This window comes from Trichomycterus rosablanca, chromosome 21 (assembly GCF_030014385.1).
Source record: "Trichomycterus rosablanca isolate fTriRos1 chromosome 21, fTriRos1.hap1, whole genome shotgun sequence".
Classification (NCBI taxonomy): Eukaryota; Metazoa; Chordata; class Actinopteri; order Siluriformes; family Trichomycteridae; genus Trichomycterus; species Trichomycterus rosablanca.
This window is the reverse complement of record NC_086008.1, coordinates 21980201-22005333: the sequence shown is the minus strand read 5'-3', so window position 1 is coordinate 22005333 and position 25133 is coordinate 21980201. Positions and strand designations below refer to the sequence as shown.

Here is a 25133-nt window from a genome sequence, read left to right as displayed (position 1 = left end):
AAACTTGTCTGAACCGCGTCTTTATGGACCTTTATTTGTGCGCCGTGGCACAGTCGTGCTGGAACAGGAAACTGGAAACTGAAAAGCTGAGAGCACAGAATTGAATTTTGTCATTGATTTTATTCACCCAGTAGCTGTGAAAGTAGCTGATCATGATAGATGTGGAGGGTCGGCTTGATTCTACATGTAACCGCTGCATACAGGAGAGTGTTTTATATCGGGTGGCGCAGAGGTAAATTATGCCAGGTGTCTACATACAGACATGATAGGCTATGTCTACGGGAATAAAGCAGTGGTAAAATATGATAATAAGACTTGGCATTGAAGGTAATACTAATAGATTTTAATATTAAGATCTTCATGATCTGTTTACATGCAATAAATGAAACATAATTAGCTGTACATTTGACTGTGAGCTCATATAAAGAAATCTGACGTGTTTTGCTGTTTTGTTTGTTTATTTGTCACTTGTGTGATATTAGGTTAGCCATGGTTGATGGTGCTACACTGTTAAAGGTCAAGACCTTTGCTCTTTAGCAGATCTACAGCGCTCCCCAGACTGTGTAGTTTTGTGTAAACAGTGGATTATACAGTCAACGAGGAGCTAAATTAGCACTATTTCTGAGGGTTTGTCCAGGGTGATCCCAGTGGAAGCAGACCAGCCACGACCCTGAACAGGATAAATTGCTTGGTAAGAATTAAATTAAATAAATAAAAATAATAAATAAAAAACAACGTTATACAGAAATGAGAAGAACGTAAGATCTAACACGTCAAATGCTCTTTCTCAGGGCAAAAAAGATCAGACAGTAAATCTTACACAGACGTTCTGTATGGCTGGCTCTCTTTCAGCAGTCTAAAGAGGTTAAAAATGACATTTCTGCAGCGCTGCGCTGAGCTTTGATTGGCTGAAAGCAATGCTTTTAATAAATCTACACTGAAAACGGGAGGTTGTAAGCGGATACGTTGATGTACTGAAAACTGAGGGATCCGGTTGCACTGTTATGACACCGCAAAACCACACGTGGTAAAACTCACGCCGTATAATGAACCAAATTCCTCCTGATTCAGCCGCCGGTTCGTTTTAATTACGAGGACGTCAGGGCGTGGGCTTTTTAAGGAGAAAACGGCCAGTAAAAGAAGAAGAAGAAGAAGGAAAAAAAGGGAGATGGGAACGGACGAGTCTGCACAGGAATGCAGAAAGACGTCCTCAAAATAGAAACCGAAATAGATGTCTGACCTTGTAACAGAAAATCTAGCAAGCATTATGGACAGATCGTATTCCACTAGCTCTTGTTTTTGTGCAGTTTTTCACATTTTGCCTCAATCCATGTAGGGGAACTGGGTTTATCTCTGTTATACTGTTATTACTATTATTATCATCCTCACACGGGGCACCAATAAGTATTAATTATAATTATTACAACTTCCTTCTTGCCTTTAATCTCTCAATTTGGTTGTTTCCAATCCTCTGTATGGATAGCAATCCTCTGTCACTCGGACCACCCAGCTCTGGCTGCAAGATGGTCAGGCACCCCGTCCGACAAGCACACAGTATAGTCGGATGCTTCTTATTTATCGACCAGCAGTGAGGTCTCACACAGAGCTTTATATATACTGTACATACTGTATATATACAGGAAAATGATGATGATGATGACACAATATGCATTATAGTTCAGCACGTTTATGGGTAAATATCAGGGTAAAGAGTTCATAATGTGTGACTAGTTTATTATTTGAGTGATGGAAGGTTTGTTCTCACTGGACATTTGCACACATATATCATTCCACCATCGCTCCGTATTCTCAGACAGTCCCAGCCAGCCATCAACTTTATGTTGTGATGAAAGCAGACAGACAGAAATCGCAGTCGGGGCATTCGAAACAACTTCCTGTCAGAACGATGTTCTTTTGACCGTACACATCGACCCGCCATCCATCTCCACGACACGACCCGTGTGTTGCTGATCGCTCGGAGGGTTCTGATGCTCTTCAGCGTTAACCTTTCATTCAGAATCCTCACACTGCTCAACAGAATTCATTCAGATGGAAACACGATTGTTAGTTAGCAGACACTTTTATTCAAAGCGACTTACAGTGCTGTAACAGTATACAGTCTGAACAATTATGGGTTGAGGGCCTTGCTCAGGGGTTCAACAGTGGCAACCTAGCTCGAACCAGCGTACTCTTGATTACTAATCCAGTACCTTAACTACTGGGCTACAACTGCCCTCTAGGTCTTGCAGCAAAGCACCCAAACACCATCATAGTACCACCATTGTGTTGGAGTGTTGCTAATATGTGCTTACTCCCAATATTTAGAGAAAAACACAGCAAAACAATTACAATAAAAATCTCAAGATTATGATGGTCCTTGGGACCATTCAGTTATGCTCAGGATGAACCCAAAACCAAACCAAACAACAGAGTGCTAAATGGAACCAAATTTCCACGTCACCATGAAGCAAAGCAAGGAAATTATGGCCATGAACCAGATCAGAAGCCTTCTCCTCCACTGTCCCTTCTATTGGCCATTTGTAAAGCTCTCTGGGACTGAGCATCATCTAAGTGACCTGACACTGAACACCGGTGGCAGATAGGGTTGCAGACGTACAGTCTACGCCGAGAGATTTCTAACCATACTGGGACCAGCCCGGGCTCAGAGACTTGGCGAGGCGTCCGCGCTGCAGATCTAACTTCGTTTGGTGCGCTACGATTGCCGTAGTTTTGCTCTCCACTTTATGACTCCTTCAGTCTGGCCCGAGCTAAAAGGCAGCCGATTGAATTTCAGACTCTCGTTTTATTAGGTTTGGCTAACGAGGCCCGTTCAGCGCTATTCCAGCACCGGGAGAACAGAAGGGTGGGAGCTGGTGCCAAATGCTGACGTCAGAACCGTTTCTGATGTGGGATCATTACAGACTGGAATCAGATTGGAATGCGGAACCCGGGCAGCGGTAATGCCTCTCAGTCTTGTTTAATGCACATTTGAAGTACATGTGGTCTGGAGGAGAGTGTAATAACCTTTTATGTGAGGAGAAAAGCCTGAAGTGTTGATATGAGTCGAGTAAATGAACAAATGAACACAGATGATTGTAGCTGCAACACTCTGAGGGTTCGCTCAACACCTCGGTTGATTTAGTAACGCAGGTGTTGATTCAGCGCCGTGATTCAACAGTGTAGGTGTTACATTGCCGTGGTTGTTTCAGCCCCACCTATTGCTAACGGGGGCATAAAATAAACCATATAAAATCACGTCTATGCTTTTAAATTTGTCTTCCAATAGTTTTGGGAAGGCCTTTCCTTTTCCAAGATGAATGTGTCCCTTAATTACAAAGCGGGCGCATAAATACAATAGTCAAGTCAAGTTAAATTTATTTATATAGCGCTTTTTACAATGGACATCGTCTCAAATCAACTTTACAGAATCCAGGACCAACAGACAAAAAACCCCAACTGAGCAAGCCGAGGGTGACAGTGGCAAGTACATGTTTGGTGCAAGCTCCTGTGTGTCCATTCTGTCAAATCCTCACCGATCCCCACAGACACACTTAGAAATCTTCTCGCATCTCAAAACTTTTGAGGCCACTGTGGTCTTAGGAACTCTCAAAGCTCTCTCTTAAATATTGTTTTACATACTGATGGTAGGGTAGCACTGTCGCATCACAGCAAGAAGGTCCTGGGTTCCATCCCCAGGTGGGGCAGTTCGGGTCCTTTCTGTGTGGAGTTGGCGTGGGTTTTCGTCCAGGAGCTCCGGTTTCCTCCCACAGTCCTAAGATGTGCAAGTGAGGTGAATTAGTCAGTCAGTAAGTCATTTTCTTATCCGCTTATCCAATTAGTGTCGCAGGGGGTGCTGGAGCCTATCTCAGCTTTTCAATGGGTGCAAGGCACACAGTAACACCCTGGACCGGGCGCCAGTCCATCGCAGATACACACACACACACATTCACCTATAGGGCAATTCAGTGTCTCCAATTAGCCTGACTGCATGTTTTTGGACTGTGGGAGGAAACCGGAGCACCCAGAGGAAACCCACGCAGACACGAGGAGAACATGCAAACTCTGCACAGAAAGGACCCTGCCTGGGGATCAAACCCAGGACCTTCTTGCTGTGAGGCGACAGTGCTATACCCACAAAGTCACCATGCCTCCCTGAGGTGAACTGGAGATACAAAATTGTCCACGACTGTAATTGACACTGAACGTATCTGTCATGAATGGAACCAAAGTGTGTAACACAAGACTAACCCTAATATACAAAAGAAAAATCCTAATAAACAAACAAACAAACAAACATACTGACAGTAAAAAAAAAAACCAGTACATTTACATTTTCGGCATTAAGCAGACGCTTTTATCCAAAGTACTGTGACAGTGTAAGCAACTGAGGGTTAAGGACCAACAGTGGTGACCTGGCAGTAGTGGGGCTTAAACCAGCAACCTTTTGATTACTAGACCAGTACCTTCATCACTAGACTACAACTGTTGTACTGTAATTTGCGCCTGTATACCTTACTCTCATCCCGCGCGCTCAGGTGGGAGGGCTACGTGCGTGCACGTGTGTGTGTGCGCGTGCGCGTGCATGTATGCGAGTGCTGCGCTTCAATCCAGCCTGGAGTATTTTTGCACCTCACGCGCTCCGAGCTCAGCATGTATCTGCTCCCCAGCGCGCGCCTGAGCCGCACCTGAAACTGCACCGCGCGCGCCGCTCGTGCTCCAACTTTCATTAAAGCATCAGGAACTTTGATCAGACCGACATGCACCATCACCCGCAGCTCGCGCCGCCGCCCGGATACGGACTGAACCCGAACCCGAACCCGGGTCCGGTCCCGGTGCCCGTCATCCTGCAGACAGAGTCGCGCGACAGGTGGGGCAAGAAGATGGACTTTCTGCTGTCGGTGATCGGGTTTGCTGTGGATCTGGGGAACGTCTGGCGCTTCCCCTACATCTGCTATCAGAACGGAGGAGGTGGGGATTCGAACCAACATTCTTTTATTGTTTGTTTGTGTTTCCTTTTTAAACATTATTATTAATAATGAGATTAAATCGAGTGAGTTTTAGAGTGGGGAAGTGGAATAAAAAATTAAAAAACAAGGCAAAAGAAAAAAAAGTTAAGAAAATACAAAATTCTGTTTAATAGGTAAATGAGATGAAAAGTGGTGCAGTTAAAATTAGTTTTTACAAGGTTTCCACCCCAAAAGTTGTGCAATATCCGAAGTAATTCTTACATAATGACATAAATAATATAAATGTATTAAAACTGCTTATAAAAAGCTCATATGCACAACGTCTTGGACACTTTGGGGTATTTCATATACAGTTATTCTTTATTTACTGAATTTGACGTATTTAAAATCAACAATAAAATAAACTTTTTGTTACATTTAGCAGATCAGCAGAAATTATTAAAATATTTGCAGAAATGTCATATTTAAGTTGAAACCTTCACACGGGACTTATTTCATATCAATAAGCAAAGCAAGAATAAAATAATAAATCTTCTCTAGTAACTAATAAGATCTAAAATAACAGTGGGACAAAAAACAGAAATTAATAAGTTTAGAATTCTTATTTTCACACTGACTGTAAGCTTTTTTATTGCAGAATTTTTTTTTATTAAAAAGTGTCGTTAGAATAATATAATTAATATAATAGTTAATATATGAATTAATATTTCTTATTTATATGGTGATTATTATTATTTTATTTTTTATTGTTAAATTTTAAAAGACTTTATTTAAAACTTGACGTGTAGAAGTGTTTTTATATGAAAAGAAACCAGTGTGGACTGTTTTATAATCGTCTAAAATCCAGTTTTATATTTATTGATCTTAATATTTCAGATCTTATCATTGAACAGCTTTAAACTGTGTGAACGCAGATAATGAGACTTGATAAACACTACAGTGTAAATAATGATTTGTTACTTAATTTGTAGTAATTTAATTACGGAAATGTAAGAAACAAAATATTTGCATTTGTACATTTGATTAGTGTTTAATTAAATCTGTAGTTTTATTCTTTATCACACTTGATTTGTTAAAATAGATCTCATTTATATAGTAGTGAGGTTTCGGTTGTTGTGTTGGAACCCCTGAAGGTTTGTCATTTATACACCTGCTAAGCATCTTTCAACATAAATAATCAAGGTACCCTGTAAGACATTATTTTCTGTGCTTTTCTCCTAAAATGTGCTGTTTAGTAAAACGAGAATCAGGTAGTAGCTTGAAATTGACTTTCCGATTCATCCCAAAGGTGTTGCTTAGAGGGGGTTGAGGTCAAGTCTCTGTGCAGGCCACAGAGGTTCCTCCAAACCAAAGTCATGAGTGTCTGTACGTGCTGAAAACGAGTGTAAACTGATCCACGGAGCACGTGTAGCTCCAGTTAGGATTCAGCTCAGTGTAAAGTGCTTTTCGAGAGGGTAGACAGTGGTAGTGGTGGATTTTTTTGGCTAAGAGCGCGAGGTTGGCATCTTCTGGGACTGAAAAAGGAAATGTTAGACACCATCGCCTTACTGGCATCATGTTCTCAATTTGATCAGCCACCCTCTGCGCTGGGTAAGTTTTCTCTGCCGTGGTCTACGCTTCAGAAGCCGTCCAGCTTAAATTGGTATCACTGTCTGAGGTGCTGATCATGTGCCCGGGCTGCTTCCGCACTTTTCTGCAAAGCCTGGCATCACAGATCATGCCCACTTAGGAGAGAGCTCGAGATGACGAGCCAGGTTTAAACAGGCAGGCAGGAGCTTGTTGCAACTGGTGGTCGAGCCAAAAGGTAAGCAACCACCTGGAGATCTTTGTTGATTTACATCATTTTGGCAGGGTAATGATAGTTGTGGACTAGGTGTTGGTATCATTTTTCACCTTCCTCACCCTGTCTTTTAGGTGCCTTCCTCATCCCCTACGTGCTCATGGCTGTATTTGGTGGCATCCCACTTTTCTACATGGAGCTTGCACTGGGTCAGTTCCACAGGACTGGAGCCATCTCCATATGGAAGCACATCTGCCCTATTTTCAAAGGTAACGTCCACTATTCATTTTTCTTTAGTGTAACTTTACTGAGGGTAAATCAGTCTACAAATGGGAAACTGTGGCTCTCATTTGTGCTCCTCATCCCTGTAGCCTCGTGGGAACACTATAACCTGGGAACACTTGTTGCTTGGGGCCTTGTTGCATGGCTAGGCATTGCAGTACCTTCCTGAATAAAGAAATATTAGTTCAAGTTAAGTTTGTCAAACAAGAGCTGTGGGTACCAAAATGGTTTAACCAACAAGAGCAAGAAGTACCAGGCAGATTCCTCCAGCAGTAACCTGGGACAAGGTGGGACGTCCCAAAGTAACCAAGACTACCAGACATGTCCATCCAACAGGAAACAGGGGCACTAAATGATCATCCATCCTGCAGTGGCATAGAAGATGCAAATAAAGGAAAACAGGAGACTTGAGTAAGGTGTTGAAGTTACATCCTGAGGAAGTGATTTGAAGACTCCTGAGAACTTATGTCTTCTGGACTTCTATTTTTGTGTGATCTTCTGCCAAGTACGAAGCTGTTTTTCCCAGCAGTAGCCTACAATGCCATGCAAGGTAATCCAATAGTCAGGAGTATAGGCAGGTTCGTCCATAGACAGGAGCATCGAGAAGTCCTCCTGAGGGCCAGCAGTTCCTATACTTTGTGAATCCCTTATAAATACTGCTAGAATTATCCCAAAAATACCTCATGGAGACAAATTGTGTCTTTACTCCTTGTTCCTCATTGCTCTCCTCAGGCATCGGTTTTGCAATATGCATCATAGCGCTGTACGTGTCCTTCTACTACAACACCATCATCGCGTGGGCGCTGTTCTACTTCTACTCGTCGTTCAGCAGCACCCTGCCGTGGACGAACTGCGACAACGAGTGGAACACGGAAAACTGCACAAATTACTTCGGCAAGGACAACGTGACGTGGACCAACTACTCCCGCTCCCCCGCCGAGGAGTTTTATACGTAAGTGCATGTAAGTGGAAATGAAAAAAAAAAAACAGACTACGCAGAGAAAAGCTGGATGTATGCAAATCAAACGTCTGTATAGTAAAGCAGAAAGTCTGGAAAAAGGAATGAAGGAGTGAATAATGACTGTATGAAGGTGTTAATGTAGGTGTGCACTGGTTGTGTATGCAGGAGAAACGTTTTACAGTTGCACGAGTCGGACGGTTTGGGGAGCCTGGGTTCGATCCGTTGGCAGCTCATGCTCTGCCTCTTCCTCATCTTCACTGTCGTCTACTTCAGCTTGTGGAAAGGAGTCAAATCATCGGGCAAGGTACGCCAGTGACAAGCGCCAATAACGAGGGGTCCAAGCACCAACGTGCAATTCTGTTACCAAAGGACCTGGTCAATGTGGTGCACCTTACTCATGGCAGCAAGAATCTCCACCATCCTTCCAAATCAGAGTTTCTATTCCTTACATTTGTAAACAAACTAGAAACAAACAACGTGGTGTTTGGACCCTTAAATACTGTACAGAGCAGCTTCAGTGGTCTATATTTTCGTTCACGTGTTTCTGTGTATCTCTGGATCAGGTGGTTTGGGTTACGGCGACTCTTCCCTATGCCGTGCTGCTGATCCTATTAATCCGTGGCGCGACGTTACCCGGAGCCTGGAGAGGCGTGGTCTTTTATCTTCAGCCCAAATGGGAGAAACTTAAGGATACGACCGTGAGTCCTACACAAACACTATAGATTACAGCTATGTGCCAGTTCTCAAACGTGGTCAGGATGAAGATTTGTTGTTCGATATCACATGTTGTTGCATTGCAAAATGTGTCAGAACGCAACTCATGATGCAGCATTGTTTTCATCTACAGGTTGAGTGTGTTTATCTCCGGTCTGTCATAGCAAGAGTTTAGTACAAATCCTGCTAAAGCAGAGCTAGTTTGGCTTTTTGTTAGTGCTCTGACTAGAAAGCTGTTAAGTCAACTAAGTGGATGAATTTGTAAGCGAGTAGCACCGACCTCCTATTTCTCTTTGCCCCTACATACCTGCGCTGGGTTTGTTTTCCAGCCTTACATACATTCGTCAGCGTCACTCACACCACACAGAAGTAGTTTATACAATTGATATTTCCTCAAATTGAATTATGGGTAATTCACACAGTCCAAAACCACCTTAAGTATCAAAAAAATCCTGTTCAAACAGATTCTATTAGTGCTAGAGTTACGAAGCCGTGGTCAATTATGAGAGAAATAAAATAACCATCGATTGTGTTCAGGTGAAACGAACGTTATCAGATGTTGCGCTGAAAGCTGCAGGTTCGATCCGGGATGCATGAAATAAATATAGCGCAGCGCTAATCAGATGCTGAATTGGTTCACTCATCTATTAACATGCTCATTAATCACACACATTCTAATTATAAGCTGGTTTCTGAGACTATCAACACACACACACACACACACACACACACACACACAAGTTTCAGTGGTAATCCTACACTCTTTACATCGTATACACTGTATGGCCAAATGTATGTACATCTGACCATAAAACCATGGGCATTAGATAAATAGATAGATAGTAATAGTACACACTGTTAGATTCACATTATACAAACAACACACTGCAACAACACACTACAACAACACACTACAACAACACACTACAACAACACACTACAACAACAGGGCCTGTGGGTAGATTTGGAGATGTCATTTCGGTATACATCATAAGTCTGGTATAGATTTTAAATGATCAGCTATAAACTGGACCACAGTGCAAAGAGGTGCATATGAGGTGCATATTAGAATAAAGTCATCAAGATGAGAAAACCAGGCTCACAGTCGATGTTCCAAATCGTCCCAAAGGTGTTTTATGGGGTTGAGGTCCAGATTGAATCTGTGTAGACAACTGGAGTCGCTGCACACCATCCTCATCAAACATCCTTTGTACACAGGGGCACAGTCATTCTGGAACAGGAAAGGGCCTTCCCCAAACTGTAATAATTATGAAAGTTGTCCGAATACTTTCGGAAACATAGTGTGTCCAGTTTGGAGGACTGGAAGCCATCATTACTGTGGTAATGGACCTAAGTTCCTGTCCTATAAAGGAGGTGTTTGAGCTGGGCCTGGTAGCTTTATGCTTTCTGAGCTTAATAATTAGGAGAGGTGTCCACATACTTTTGGAAACATAGTGTGTCCAGTTTGGAGGTATTGCTGTGGTAATGGACGAGTATCACAACTTCCCGTCCCATATAAGAGAGGTGTTTGTGCTGGGGCTGGTAGCTGTATGCTTTCTGAGCTTAATAATTAGGAGGGGTGTCTACATACTTTTGGACACCTTGTTTAGTTTCCTGTGTGTAAACAATGTCATTTCAGCGTGCCAGTGCTCCTGCTTTTCTGGCTCAGTGTGTATTAAAATGTACCCTTGATGAGCTACAGCTTTAGTATTTTGGAGGACGTTGATGATTTAAACTTCACTTTATTTCACCAGGTTTGGGTGGATGCGGCGGCTCAGATCTTCTTCTCGCTGGGTCCTGGGTTTGGTGTTCTTCTGGCGCTGTCCAGCTACAACTCATTCGACAACAACTGCTACAGGTACGAGAAAACACAAACACCTTCACTCCATCATTGTAAGTCAGGTTTTATATAAGTACGTCCTGTATATTGTTAATATATGAATGTAGGGAGTCAGACACGGTCCTAAAACCTCCTCAAATGAGCCTCCCAAAGGAGTGGAGGTTCTTATAGCAGGGATGTCTGGAATGTCCAACATGTTCATCTTCCTCTCTGTTTCGGTGCCTTTCTCCCACAGAGACGCCCTCGTGACCAGTATGGTGAACTGCATTACCAGCTTCATGTCTGGTTTTGTGATTTTCACTGTGCTGGGCTACATGGCTGAACAGAGACACGTCAACGTGGAGGATGTAGCCAGGAACAAAGGTAAGGAACCGAGAACCTCTTTGACCTGAATTCTCCCTTTATTCTCCCAGTCCGGTCATTTCCAGTCCACAATCGTAACTCCACTGCCATGGAGAGCTGTTGACCATCATGTACCACTTTGACACATGGCCAGTCGCCAGTGTTGGGTTCCTATACAGAGCTATATTGTGTACAGATCATACCTCTTAAAGCTCTTTGTAAGAATCCATGACTGTCCAGTGAAAAGAAGCACATGTTGTACAGTAGACTGCGGCCCTCCCTGGCCAGCATGGGTGTCTTGAATGTCCATGGGAAGTAGAAATGACCAGAAGTCTCATGAACCCTGAACTCCATCATGGTGAGCTACTATAGCGGCGTCCCTTTGTATAAGAAACTAATGCACGATATCTGCCAGCCAATCAGAAACGAGCATTTTACATCACCAGGATGTAATAAATCAATAGCACAGTTATATATAACACTGTTCACTCTTTTAAGGTCCGAGCCTGCTGTTCATCACCTACCCAGAAGCCATTGCTAACATGATGGGCTCCACATTTTTTGCCATCATGTTCTTCGCCATGATGATCACGCTGGGTTTGGACAGCACGGTGTGTACACACACACACACACACACACACACACAGTAATTCAGACCTGTTTGTCGTATATAAAATAATGTCAGTCATTGTTTGCATGTGTGTCCAGTTCGGAGGACTGGAAGCCATCATTACTGCGGTAATGGACGAGTACCCCAACTTCCTGTCCCACAGAAGAGAGGTGTTCGTGCTGGGGCTGGTAGCCGTTTGCTTCCTGGGATCTTTAAGCACTCTTACGAAAGTAAGTCACATATATTCACTTCATTCATTCATTTTCGCTAAAGGTTTAATCCTGGTCAGGGTTGTGGTGGATGTGGGGTCACCCGTGTTTATTGCGCCAATCCATCGCAAAGCATCAAACAATAATACACTCACTTATACCACGATTCATGGAAAGTATTCATTGATGCCCAGATGTAGCCAATCTTACCCTCCCAACCGGTCAGTTTGCAACTGACCTCTGTGCCACCGAGCACCTACTTGATGGAAAGCATTGTGACACAATCATCCAATCACAGACAGACATTCATTTCACGTTAACATTTTCGGCATTTATCACTCACTCACTGTCTCAACCGCTTATCCAATTAGGGTCGCCACGGGGGGTGCTGGAGCCCATCCCAGCCTCTCCATGGGCGCAAGGCACACAGCTACACACTGGACATGGTGCCAGTCCACCACAGGGCAGACACATACACACACCTATAGGGCAATTCAGTGTCTCCAATCAACCTGACTGCATGTTTTTGAACTGTGGGAGGAAACCCATGCAGACACGGGGAAAACATGCAAACTCCACACAGAAAGGACCCAGACCGGCCCGCCTGGGGATCGAACCCAGGACCTTCTTGCTGTGAGGCGACAGTGCTACCCACCGAGCCACTGTGCCACCCCGGCATTTATCAGACACTTTTTATTCAAAGGGTCTTCTGATACTGAGACAGTACATTGGCTAAGCAATTGAGGCTTGAGGGCCTTGCTCAAGGGCCCAACAGTGGAAACCTGGCAGTGTTGTACTAGTCCTGAACTTTAACCGCTGAGCTACAACTGCCCAACATTCAGTTATTCAGGTGAATGAATAATACATGAATGGAGAAGATGCCAATTACAGCTTTTAGCGCTTTTATCAAACTGTCCAGTCTGGATTTTATAAACTATATAAATGAGTTTTAACCCACTAAAACTGAATGTTAGTGTTAGTTTTCATGTCCAGTTTATAAAAGAAGTTCAGCCTCATGAAGTGCAACAATGCAGTTTTAATGCGGTTTAATGTACAGCAGAAGAACAACATCAATCATCCAAATCGTTCTGTTCATTTCTCATGGTTTGTTTTTGGTTTCTCTGGTATTTGGGAGGGTGGCACGGTGGCTCGGTGGGTAGCACTGTCGCCTCACAGCAAGAAGGTCCTGGGTTTGATCCCCAGGCAGGGCGGTCCGGGTCCTTTCTGTGCGGAGTTTGCATGTTCTCCCCGTGTCTGTGTGGGTTTCCTTCCACAGTCCAAAAACATGCAGTCAGGTTAATTGAAGACATTGTGTGTGTGTGTGTGTGTGTGTGTGCCCTGCGATGGACTGGCACCTTGTCTAAGGTGTTACTAAGACAGTGAGACAGTGAGACAGTGAGTGGTACTGGGGTACTGGGGTACTGGGGTATTTGGGTATTGGGGCTTATACCAAAGGATTGACTAAAGCACAATCGGTTGGTATAAGTGCTGTGAGATTTCTTACTGGAATTAAACAATTACTAAGAGAAAATCTGATTGCTGTGCTGCTTAAAGACGTTTCTCCACAGTGAGATGAGTAAATTAAATTCATTTTATTTTTAATCCATATTGTTTCCCATAAAGGCTGTTAAACGAGTGGAGAAACATTGAAGAATATAACACCAGAGTAATTTTATCATGACCCACCATTAACTTAAGGTTTTTTCCCCACAGGGAGGCGCGTATGTTGTAAAACTACTGGAGGAGTACGGAGTTGGTTTCCCCATAATTGCAGTGGTGTTTCTGGAGGCCACTGCAGTCTCCTGGTTCTATGGTAAGAACAGTTCTGGATCCAGTTTTGATGATACACAAGCCAGTAGTAGAAATAGAAATCTGATCGCTCGGTAGAAATGTAGACCATGAAGCTCACTTAATAATCCAGTAAATGTCACGTAGAGCTCGCTTGACTGTGGACAGTGACACCCAGGTTTTAGCAGCCTTTGTTTTTGGTGGCTCTTGGACCACATCTTTGGTATAGGAGGTGGAAGCTTTATAAAGTTAAAGACATTCTACGAATCATCTAAAATGCTGCATATATTTTATATATTTTATATTCTATAACCATAAATCAACATTTTTTTCTCTCAGGCGTCAACAGATTCAGCAGTGATGTCAAAGCCATGCTGGGTTACACACCCGGGTTCTTCTGGAGGTTCTGCTGGGTGGCCATCAGTCCGGCGTTCCTCGCGGTGAGTTTCCTCACATTTCCCCACATAAAACCCATAAGACAAGCCAGAACCCTTCAGGTTTATTGGGTCCAGAAGGTCAAAAATGCATTATTTTCTCATTTAAAAAGGTAAAATATCCACAATGTTTCTTCCCTTCTGCACTAAAGACGTTTCAGCTTTAAATTCAGTTTAAAATGCAGCCTGACGGACGTTCATCATCCCACAGATTTTCTCTCATATTTCTGTTTTATTCCCTCTCAGGTATGATAAACTGCGTCTCTGTTGTTACCCCAGGTGCTCAGGGGTGCAAAAATATTGAAGGTTATCACACAAAGAACCTTCATGGGTTTAGGTTTAGAGAGCAGATGAGGCCTAAACTAGTTTTGATTTACTTTTGGATAAAACAATTAAGAAAAATAATGATCACTCTTACAGCGGCACGGTGGTTTGGTGGGTAGTACTGTATTGCTGGGGCCGGACGTTCCTACTCTGGGACTCACACTGGGTGTGTTTTGTTGTGCAGTACATCGTCGTCAGCTCCCTGCTGAACGCTTCACCACTACAGATGTTCGAATATCGGTTTCCTGACTGGAGCGTCACGGTGGGTTATATCATCGGAGCTTCGTCCTTTATCTGCATCCCCGTCTACATGGTGTACAAGCTGGTGTGGACGCCGGGCTCGCTCAAACAGGTCTTTTTATTACCCAACATCACACTGCACAGCTCATCAAAAGAACTATTTAAAGAAGAAGCATCATGTTGGTTAGATGCTGTACAATGTCGAAGCTGAAAAATAAAAATCATTGTTTATCTCCAGAGCCACTTCCAGATAAAACAGTTAAAGAAAGTCATATGTAGTCACGACACTCAGCTATTATAGAGAACCATTATAAATCATCCAGATCAGATTAGATGAGTATTTTTATATTTGCCTGATAGATTTATTAAATCCAGGTGAACTCTGACCTCTTTCTTTTGTCTTTTTAGCGTCTGGCTGTTTGTCTGAGACCGGAGCGGAAACATCCCAACATCCACACAGATACGCTGGTGCTGACTCCGGTACCTTAATCTACCCCAAATATCTTTATACCCCCCCTGCAAGTCAAGTCCAAGCATGTACACACACACACACACACACACACACACACACACACAGAGAAGCAATAAGTAGCATAATTTGGTGAACATTTAAGCTGCTGATATAATAAGAATTGTTGTTCCAATAGGGGTGAATAGCCAGCGCCACAATTTTAGAATCATCAAATTTGTAAGCCACTGGTTTCCCTGTATGATGGTTAAAGGAACTTAAAAAAAGTTTTATAATGTGTAGAAGGAAAGATGTTTAGTATGTTGAATGTTCGGGCAGGTTTAAATGAAAGCAGATAGCTGTGATTTCATGTCGATTTATTAACTTTATCAACATGAATGAATGAAGTTCTGGTTTTGATTGAATTACATGTTATCAGATCTATATTTTATAATAACAAATCTAAATAAGGTGTACGCTTAATTATAACATTTTAAACATGCTACGTATTGCTCTTTTTGCTCAACACACCATGCTGTGCAATATGTTTCAAAGCAGAACGTGTAATAAGACGTAATGATATGAAATAAGAGTATTTGTAGTTGATGTTTGATTTCTTGTATAACATTTAGTCCTATTTTTTCATCATTAAGGTAGACAGTGACATGACAAAAGGGAAGTTAATGCAAATGATGAATACCTCATGGTGAGAGCGGGACCAAGTCACTTTTACTCATGTCGTGTGTTGTGAGAGTTTCTGCTCATCGTCACTGATCTGTGTTTAATCGTTGTATGATCTTGTATTATCGGTGTGTCTCGGATTAAACCTCTTATAAAGACAATTCAGATTAATTCCCTGCATTTCAATAATGATTTGAATGAGACCTAGTTGACTTTTCAGGTTGTTTGATAGAATTTAACCTGGAAAACCAAAGCAATGCTATTGCGACCATGTTCTTGAAGATTTAAACATTGTACAGGCATGTCAAATTACCATTTAGTTAGTTTGCAATTTAGTTAGTTTGCAATTTAGTTAGTTTGTAATTTAACAACATAGTAGTCATTAAAACTGTACAGAAGCCGATAGCTTAGCCTACTCTTTTCTTTCAGAAAATTACTTTATTTACCATATTAGAATGATAATAGTGCTTCATTAATCCTAACCACTGTTTAAATCATATAATTATAGATTTCATTATTTTAAAATTTACTATCTCCACTATCCTTGGTTTATATACTGCTCTACTTCCTTCCTTACTTTTCTGTAGCCTTAATGTGAATATAAAGGATGACAAAAAGGGGCTGATATACCACATGACACACAGTTAACCCACTTGTGTAGATCAAAGTGTTTCTTTTATATGTTGTTCAAACTATTAGACCTAAAACATCAGTCAGGGAAGTGGAAAAACATCCAGTTAGCAGAAAGAGGTGTTCCATTGCATGCCAATCATCTCTGAGTGCATGAATGCATGACCGCATGTGTATTTTGAGCATAGCTTTAAAGGGAACGCTCTAGAAATGGGCACAGTTTGATTCCACCTAAAACCAAAAAGCTTTTTATATTATTAAAAATTACTGACGTTCCCTTTAAAGTATTAATGTTCTATTCAGTATAACGTTCTTCATTGATCCAGTTTACATTTATTAACAGCTTCATCTGCCATGTGTTTCCTATTTTGAAGATCACAGATTTGAAGATCAATTCCTTCTGGGTAGATTCCTCTCCTGACGCTCCTGATTTTGACACCAGTCCTCAGGCCTTCAGTCCCTCATCTAACATTTATTACTTAAGCTGTCCGAGTCATGAAACAACCGTTATGATGCCAGCAGGATTCAGCCAATCAAAATGGTGAAGGAAAGTTGACGGGGACGTGTCGAAAACAAGACTGGGATGCGGAGCTGATCCTGATCCAGAGCCAAATCTTCATGTGTAAAAAAGGAACCTAACAAATTTGAATTCTAAGTGCTATGGATGTTACATTCCAGTGAGACGTGTGTTGTTTGTGGTAACATTATCGTTATTGTAAGTTTTGATGGAAATGTGTAAATCTGAGTAATAATAAAAGTCATTGATTAATATATATGTATACGGACAATCACATGATTGAGTCATGAACATGCTTTATCGGTTACATTCTGAGACGACCCACTGGTCTGTAAGCTCTCATTCTTGAAAGCAGACACCAATTTATGCTGGTTTTTAATTACCGTCTTGATTAGCATTGCAAAAAGCATTCAGGATCAGAGAACGCCATTGTGTCAAGCATTTAAATGAGATGTTTTATTAAAGACCACACCAGGCCGAATCAGCGTGGCTCTGAAACAGAGGTATGAGGGTCAGAAATATGAAAGAGACGATGCTAATTCCAATTCAGCACTTCGCCAATGGATCAAAGACCTGAGCAGCATTGATGGGTCTGAGAGTGAGGAGAACACAAAGAAGAACGAGAGCTCAATGCACTTTCTATTGAGGAACACAATGAATAGGTGGGTGAACATGAATAACAGCAATGCAGCAAATGAGAAAACTGCTGTTACACACAAGATTTTAAGATCAGTTTGTGCTTGTAACACAGTGTTTACAACTGTTTCGACTGCTCAATTTAAAATCAGAACTATGTACCAGACCGATTAAATATTGTCATTTTGCTTTATAAACAAATCAGGGTTTGCCTGCATGGTGCCAGCTTTCAGCAATGAGAAACTTAAACTGGAAATGTCATATTTAGCTCATTTTAAATGCCAAGACTTTTAATAAGGATTGTAAAATACTGGTAACACAGACGTTACTGTTTCTGTAACGATCAGGACAGGACAGTCTCTAGAAAATAGTTTTCCTCTGCTTAATACAAAGTTATATAATTCTTCATTGAAATATTCTGCTTTATGGCAAATGGTTTGAGCCAAAACACAGATTTTTAAAGCTTTGGTACTACGGGGCAATTTCTAATAATACATTACACCCAAAAATGACTGTTTCAATTAAATGCACTGTCGCCTCACAGCAAGAAGGTCCTGGGTTCGATCCCCAGGTGGGGTGGTCCGGGTCCTTTCTGTGTGGAGTTTGCATGTTCTCCTCGTGTCTGCGTGGGTTTACTCCGGGTGCTCCAATTTCCTCCCACAGTCCAAAGACGTGCAAGTGAGGCGAATTGGAGATACTAAATTGAGTAACTACCGTTCCTGTCATGAATGTAACCAAAAGTGTAAAACATGACGTTAAAATCCTAATAAACAATAAACAAACAATTAAATGTCATGACATACAGTATGATTTGATAAATCTGGGCTTCCACAATAGTGATGGATGGATGGATGAATGGACAGACAGACAGACAGACAGACAGACAGACAGACAGACAGACAGATAGATAGATACTTCAGAGCTCAGTTCAGTCCATTGTAACAATCACTTAAACCTACGTCTTTTTGGTCTGACATTGTGTGTATGGTCTATATATGCCTTGTGCTGGATGTTTTGGGTAGGTACTCAACGGGACCATGACCAGGATGAAGATTTGTTGAAATTTAAACCCTACCAGCACTAGGACCTGATAAAATACGGTCCTGTTACTCATACTAGCCTACTAAATAGTATATTTAAACAGTACACGTACTCTAGTAGTGCTGCTATTCTGACATACTACATAGTACGCTAGTATGTAGTATAGTAGCCGTACAGATTGAACCTGCTGTATAACCGCAGTTATGTCTCTTCTCCGTGTTTATTCTTCTCTTTTATTCATAACACTTAGTTTTTGGGAGGTGAAGGCAGATGAAAGACCTTACGCAGTGTTTCAAAATCAAAACTTAGGTAAGAAATGCTTTAATATTGATGATTTTAACAATTAGCAGTTGTTAGCAGTGATGCTAATGCAGGGTGAATGATCACGTGATGATGGAGAGTGACGCTGTTCAGGATTAACTGTTTATTTCTCCTCAGTTTTGTTCTTTAGTGTGTTAGCGGTTCTCCTGCTGGCTGTGCTCATCATGGCGGTGTGTGTGTATAAACCGCTGAGATCACGATGATGAAGGTAATTATTTATTTTATTATTTAATATTCAGGATGCTTTAACGTCAGGGTCCCTCATTATTACGTCAGATCCCCGTGGTGGAAGTGCGCATGCGCTGAAGTTTTATTCATGTTGTTGACATTTTAATATGGACACAACAATCTACAGTATTTCCCTCTATTTCCTCAGCTGATCCGCATCATTGATCTGGCACAGTTTTTACGCCGGATGCCCTTCCTGACACGACCCTCCCTATTTATCCGGGCTTGGGACCGGCACTAGTTGGTGCGGTTTATGCTTCCTAGCGGCCGGGTACCTATAGGACAGTTCAATGTCTCCAATTAGCCTGGCTGCATGTTTTTGGACTGTGGGAGGAAACCGGAGCACCCGGAGGAAACCCACACAGACACGGGAAGAACATGCAAACTCCGTACAGTAAGGACCTGGACCGCCCCACCTGGGGATGGAACCCAGGACCTTCCTGCTGTGAGGCGACAGTGCTACCCACTTAGCCACCGTGCCGCCCAATATGGACACAACAATAAATGTAATGAAATGTAATGCAATACTTATCACCTACAGCTAATTACTTTTACTGAGCAGTACATAAATGTCCAACCAGGGGGGTTTTGCTTTTACTTTCACCACCAAGGGTGCACCCCAAAACACCCCAAAACACCCCAAAGCTGAATTACATTTTCATCATTAAGCAGAGGCTTTTATCCCAAGCGTTTTACAATACAAGCAATTGAGGGTTAAGGGCTTTGCTCAAGGGCCCAACAGTGGCAACCTGGCAGTGGTGGGGCTTGAACTAGTGACCTTCTGATTACTAGTCCAGTACCTTAACCTCTAGGCTGATGCACCTCGATTCCTAGCTCCAACATCCTTTAGCCTAATGATTAGATGTTTGTCACAGTTGTCACAGCTCAGTTGGTTTGGTGAAGCATTTCAATCAGATTTTATAAGCCACAGGAGTCGAACAATTAAACACAGATTACAATCTTTAATTCTTTGTAATTTAGATTAAATTTTTAATGCTTTTGGTTGATGTAAAACATAATAAACCCTAAATATTTCCCACTGTGTGTGTTTTCTATTTTAATTTGTTTGCTTTACAGACTTTTGTTTGGGTTTATTTTATGTTTTTTTACATTTTATTTTAGTAGTTTTAGTTCTAGTTTACTGTAGTGGCCCTAATGGTGACTGAATCAGAAGATCTGGGATGTGGGACGGGTGTAGAGCTTCAGATGGACGACACATCTGATCTACAGAATTTCCTCCAGATGCACCTCGACTGAATAAATGATTCTGATTATTAAGGTTACAGAAGTGTAGTCTGCACTTCCACATGTGCACAACCAACGTGAGCTGAACAGTAAATGAATGTCTTGTCAGAAATTTAGTAATATATACTAAATGTTTATTTATGTACTTATTATTAGTAATAATTATGTTAAAACTACCTGTACACCTGTATTCAAAACCAAACAATGAACATGTAGTACTGAATGAATTTAATTAGTTTTAAAGCTGCTGTATTAATTTCTACACCTGCACTTTGATTGTATTTATTTATTTATTTATTTATTTGTTGATTGTGAAATTCCATGTCAGAATGAAGTTTTATCCGTTTTTATTACTGATAAATAAAAATAAAAAGAAAACCCCTCTCTCGATCCAGTGCTCCGGGAGTCTTATGTTAGCAGGTGTAAGTGTGGAGACGGACGTGTGATCATCACCCCCAGTTCAGAAAGGCTTGAGCATCGTCTCTGCTGGATGTGTAATTAAGGGTTAAGTAAACAGTTTCATTTCCTGTTCTCCGGGTTGTTCTTGGTGAGGTGCTCGGCATTAGTGCTGCATTAAGAGCCTCTTCACTCTTCACCCAGCTCTCATTAAAGCAGCAGAATGGAGGGTAGAGAGGATTGTGTTAATCCACAGCCATGACAACAGAGTAAACACATGGAGCGCTTCCCAACTCGTTCCTCAATAAATCATGTCTTAATGTGATTTAACATCTCACACTCGGTCATTCACTCCTGAGCTGGATTTGTGGCTGCTATACTGGTGGGCCCACACGTTCAGAATAAAAACAATATATTTTATATAGCCAGCAATAAAGGTTTTGTTTTTAGTGTCTGTCCTTTTATCTGGTTATATTTAATGTACTGAAGGTTTAATTTTTAATCGTCTAGCTTTGTTTTTTGCTTTCATTTGTCAACCCCCTAATTTCGTCACCTTTCCCCTTTTACCTACTTACTTGCCATTGTCTCTGTTCTGTAGCCGGGTCTTTTAGCCCTCTTCTAGATTCTCAACCCTTGTTTCCATGACTGGTTTTCTTGTGAACTTGTAAAACTTGATTTTATTGCATTTTAACCTGTTTCCCAGCCCTTTCTCCCCAAACCCTTGTTTTCTTCTCCTTCCTGTACTCCAACACTTGTCTCTGTTGTTTTTGTCCTTCTTGCTCCTGAACTTTAGTTTGCTTGCTCTTCTTGTGCCCTAACTCATGTATCCATGCACCTTTTCCTCCACTAAACCCTTTAATTACTTGCTCTTGTTCTCTGACATTTGCTCAGAGACCCATTGCTTCTTCCTGTGACATGTTTCCTTGTCATTTGCTATACCAGGGCTTCTTGTCTGTTTTCTTTACTTCCCCCGTCGTTCCTGTGACTTATTTTTCTGTATTTATTTGGACCTAGAACCCAAACAGTTTGTTTTGTAGATAATATTGATGGATTTACCTCAGTTTATCCAGCTACCTGAGTTTTTTAGAGAAGAGTTTGTGCAGTTTACTGCTGATCAGGCTCTCACGGCTAAACATTAATCAATATGTACATTCTCTTTCTAAAATCTGATTATTTAAGCTTTCCATTCATTCATGGCATCTGTGAGTACCATGTGTAATGCACATGATGGCTAATCAGATCTACATGTCTGTGTTCCAGACATTTACCCTCCTACTCAGCGTAGGAATACCTTTGTGCTTTATGTCAGTAAATTGGATTAAGAGATGCACATCAAATTCTGTGGCAGTGCAGGAAAGGATGGTTAAATAGTCATAAATCTGATGTGGTGCTGATGCTGGTATGAACGCGATCTGGAGAGGAGCAGTGCAGGTGTGTTACACTACCGCCACCTGTAGGTCACTGGGTGACATGTACATGTGTTGTAGATTGAAATAAAATATTCTGCACATTTTAACAAACTGTTATTATTTCTTTGCAGAATTTAACTTAATTTATCTACAAGGATGTATCTTCTAAAAATGTATTAATTTTACCCAAGAAAATCCAACTAAATATGGGCTTTGCATTAGACAATAGAACTCGCTGCTCATTTCTACTCTTGGGTGAAAAGTACTTTTAATATTTAAAAATGGAAGAAAAACTCCAAAATTGTGCAGGCTAAATCTTATAAAGTGCTTTTATTTAAGTGAAAACATTATTACTTTGGACATTAGTTTATAAATGCCATCTGCATTTCACCATGGTTAAATTTCACCACATACTCTCGGTTTATTATACACTTAATTAGCTTTTGAGATCAGTTATCAGTAAACCCTGATGTGGTAAAATCATCATGTTTGGCAATTAATTCTTGAAAAGCCAAGAAAACAGCAGAAATAAAAGGAACACTGCCTTTCCACTGCTGGCAAACACATCCACAGATAAGCTACTGTGTGCCAACATGTGGGTGTAGATTTTATCAAATGATGCTCATCACATTGCAGAACAGAATCGTTTCTTCAGTGATAATAAACAGCAGCTTATAGGAGTGTAAAAGTTGTTTTGCTACATCAGTACAGGTGGAACATTTAAGTACTCTTTAAAGACCCTTGTCGACTTCCCTCCACATCTGTGTAGTTTACCAATGCTACATATGTGGCTTGCTAACTAAACTACTGAAAGAGGGATGCTAAAAAAGCTATGCGACAAAAAGTGGATTTAGGAAAGTGTTTAGCTGGCAAAAATGTACAATCAGGCTTTTAATCTATCAGTAGGTCTGTGGAAACACTGCATTTTAGGAATTACAGTGCCAGCAGCTCTTGGACTTTTGGCACAACCAATAACATGATGAGCAAAATAAATACATGAGGGGAAGTGGACAAGGTGTGAAGCAGTATTTAAATGCAAACCAAGTTGTCACATTTATGGCACAGAAACAAAACATCCCAAGTAACCAAGTAGTATAAAAAGTAGGAACAGTAATAAGCATCCCAGATCTCTGCAATCCCACCAGCCCAGGAAACATTCAGAATGAAGAAGCCAAAATCATTCCCAGCTTTTGAAAAGGAAGCCGAAGCAAAACACCTTCAACGTATTTACTGAAACTGGGTTGAAGCGTTCTCCATTTAAACCACATTAATAAAAACACTTTAGACAAGTGTGGGTTAAAATGAGAAGGTCTGTGGTCGCCTACACTAGATCTTTCAGCTCGCTTGATCTTCACGAGGAGGCACGTTGGTTTCAGTATTGCTTCAGGAATGAAGGTGCTCGTGTGAACCAGGTATGTGATTATGGTGGTGCTTCTAACAAACCTGGAGTAGAGATGTGTCCTGTCGTGGCTTTATGATGTAACAAAGCTGACAGCCTCCTCCTGAATAGAACAATACTGTAGGGGTATCTATAATCTCATACAAGATTATCACCTGAGGATCTACAATAATTAAGCTCGTTTAAGACTCAGGTGTTTGAGATGAACAGGTTGGAACTATCATTGGCAGACGTTCAGCAGCTCCCAGAGTATTTTCATATCTATGTCTGAGGAACCGAAAGAACCCTGAGATTATTTTCTCATAACCACACACACTTTCACCCATTCATGAACACATACACAGCAGGTTTGGTGTTTCAATGACTTCCACACACTCTGTTAGAAAGCAGCTAAGAGTTCCTCTCTGAGACGCAGCAGCAGCAGCATCGTTCCAGGAGAGGTAAAGAAAATAAAGTAAAAAATAAACTTCTTATCAGTATAAATTACATGTTATTTAAGGAAATTCTATCAAAATGAACTTTTGTTTATCTAAACGCCATATATGCAGATATATTAATCGAAGGACAGGAAGTGGAAGTCGAGTGCAGATGAAAGGATCTGAGGAACATCAGGTAAACCCTTGGTCATTTCTCCTGGAGCGAGAGCTGCAGAATCTTTTCCAGCTCCTCGTCCTCTTCTCTCCGCCTCTTCTCCTCTTCCTCCTGAGCCTGACTGGAGAGCTTGAGGGCCAGCTGGAGATCAGAATCCGGACTGGAGGCGGAGACGCTGCTGGTCGGCGTGACGTCTCCTAAGTCGACGAGGACTCCTTCTGGGACGCTCCTGCAAAGGTGAACGAGAGGTTCACATCACGGTTAAAGCATGTCTGTGTTACATGGTGACGGACGCTCTCTGTATGCACTGCTGGCTGGTGGAAAGAAGCGAGCCAAAGGGGGCAAGTCGGCAGGCAAAATTAATCTGCCTTGAAGAACCTCAACGTCTACAGGAGCCTTTGTTCACTAATAAACAAAGCTGTTGAAATAGATCAGCCTGCTATGGGTGACAAAGCCACTTCTGATGCTCTAGGACTCCACCGAACCAAAGCGAGAGCCAATTTCCCAGAGGCTCATGCACAAAAATATCATTACTCACCCTTCACTTGGGCTGCTCATCATGCCGCATGACAAATGCCCATTAGAGTTGCCCCATGATTCCTAGCAAACACACACACACACTTCATATGAGTTCACAACACACACACACACACACAGTGTTTTCCAAACACACTCCGTCTCTGACACCGACCTGTCCGTCGTGGCCGCTGGACTCCAGCAGGCTCTGGTGGATGGCGTACTGCAGCAGCTCCTCGTCGTTGTTGACATTGTGGCGTGTGCTGGTGTGTCGGCTGCCGCCGCGTTGATGGTACTGGGCGGGAACGGTGAACACAGAGGGGCAGACACGGAACGGGGTGTCGTCCACTGCAAAAGAGCGAATTACAAACTATTACAAACATTAGACTCTTATACTTATAGCTAGTGTTGTTCCTGCTGTTTTCAGGTCATCCGGCAACCCTTTTTAAGTGACTACTGCGTTTCTTCTTACTTTCCTTATTGTTAGTCTTGGAGAACGTTTGTGCACCTGTCAGGGGACGACCTGTGGTTACACTAAACACCTCTGGGATGAATTAAACCTCAGATAAACCCCATACTTCATG

The 25133-nt window shown here is 41.8% G+C and overlaps 2 protein-coding genes and 1 long non-coding RNA gene across 3 annotated transcripts in view; 2 read left to right on the top strand and 1 right to left on the bottom strand.

Moving 5' to 3' along the window:
* Positions 1-4865: 4865 nt before the first annotated feature.
* slc6a4b (solute carrier family 6 member 4b) lies at positions 4866-17002 on the top strand. The gene is made up of 15 exons (XM_063017435.1): positions 4866-4968; positions 6882-7016; positions 7762-7981; positions 8156-8294; positions 8554-8688; positions 10459-10562; positions 10780-10907; positions 11385-11497; positions 11595-11726; positions 13419-13518; positions 13833-13933; positions 14436-14603; positions 14900-14971; positions 15597-15645; positions 16625-17002. The coding sequence occupies exons 1-14, from the start codon at positions 4881-4883 to the stop codon at positions 15606-15608; spliced, it is 1647 nt and encodes a 548-aa protein (XP_062873505.1). The 5' UTR covers positions 4866-4880; the 3' UTR covers positions 15609-15645; positions 16625-17002.
* Positions 17003-18625: 1623 nt separating this feature from the next.
* On the top strand, positions 18626-20561 carry LOC134335602 (uncharacterized). The gene is made up of 3 exons (XR_010015624.1): positions 18626-18753; positions 18883-18973; positions 20071-20561. It is a non-coding gene; the product is annotated as an uncharacterized LOC134335602 (long non-coding RNA).
* A 1793-nt stretch (positions 20562-22354) lies between these two features.
* LOC134335413 (ankyrin repeat domain-containing protein 13A-like) overlaps positions 22355-25133 on the bottom strand; it is a 9038-nt gene continuing 6259 nt past the window's right edge. Inside the window, exons 13-15 of the mRNA XM_063017936.1 lie at positions 24725-24897; positions 24572-24633; positions 22355-24262 (exon numbers count right to left, since the gene is read on the bottom strand). Coding sequence (XP_062874006.1) covers positions 24067-24262; positions 24572-24633; positions 24725-24897 — 431 coding nt within the window. The 3' untranslated portion in view covers positions 22355-24066. The remainder of the gene's footprint in view (positions 24263-24571; positions 24634-24724; positions 24898-25133) is intronic.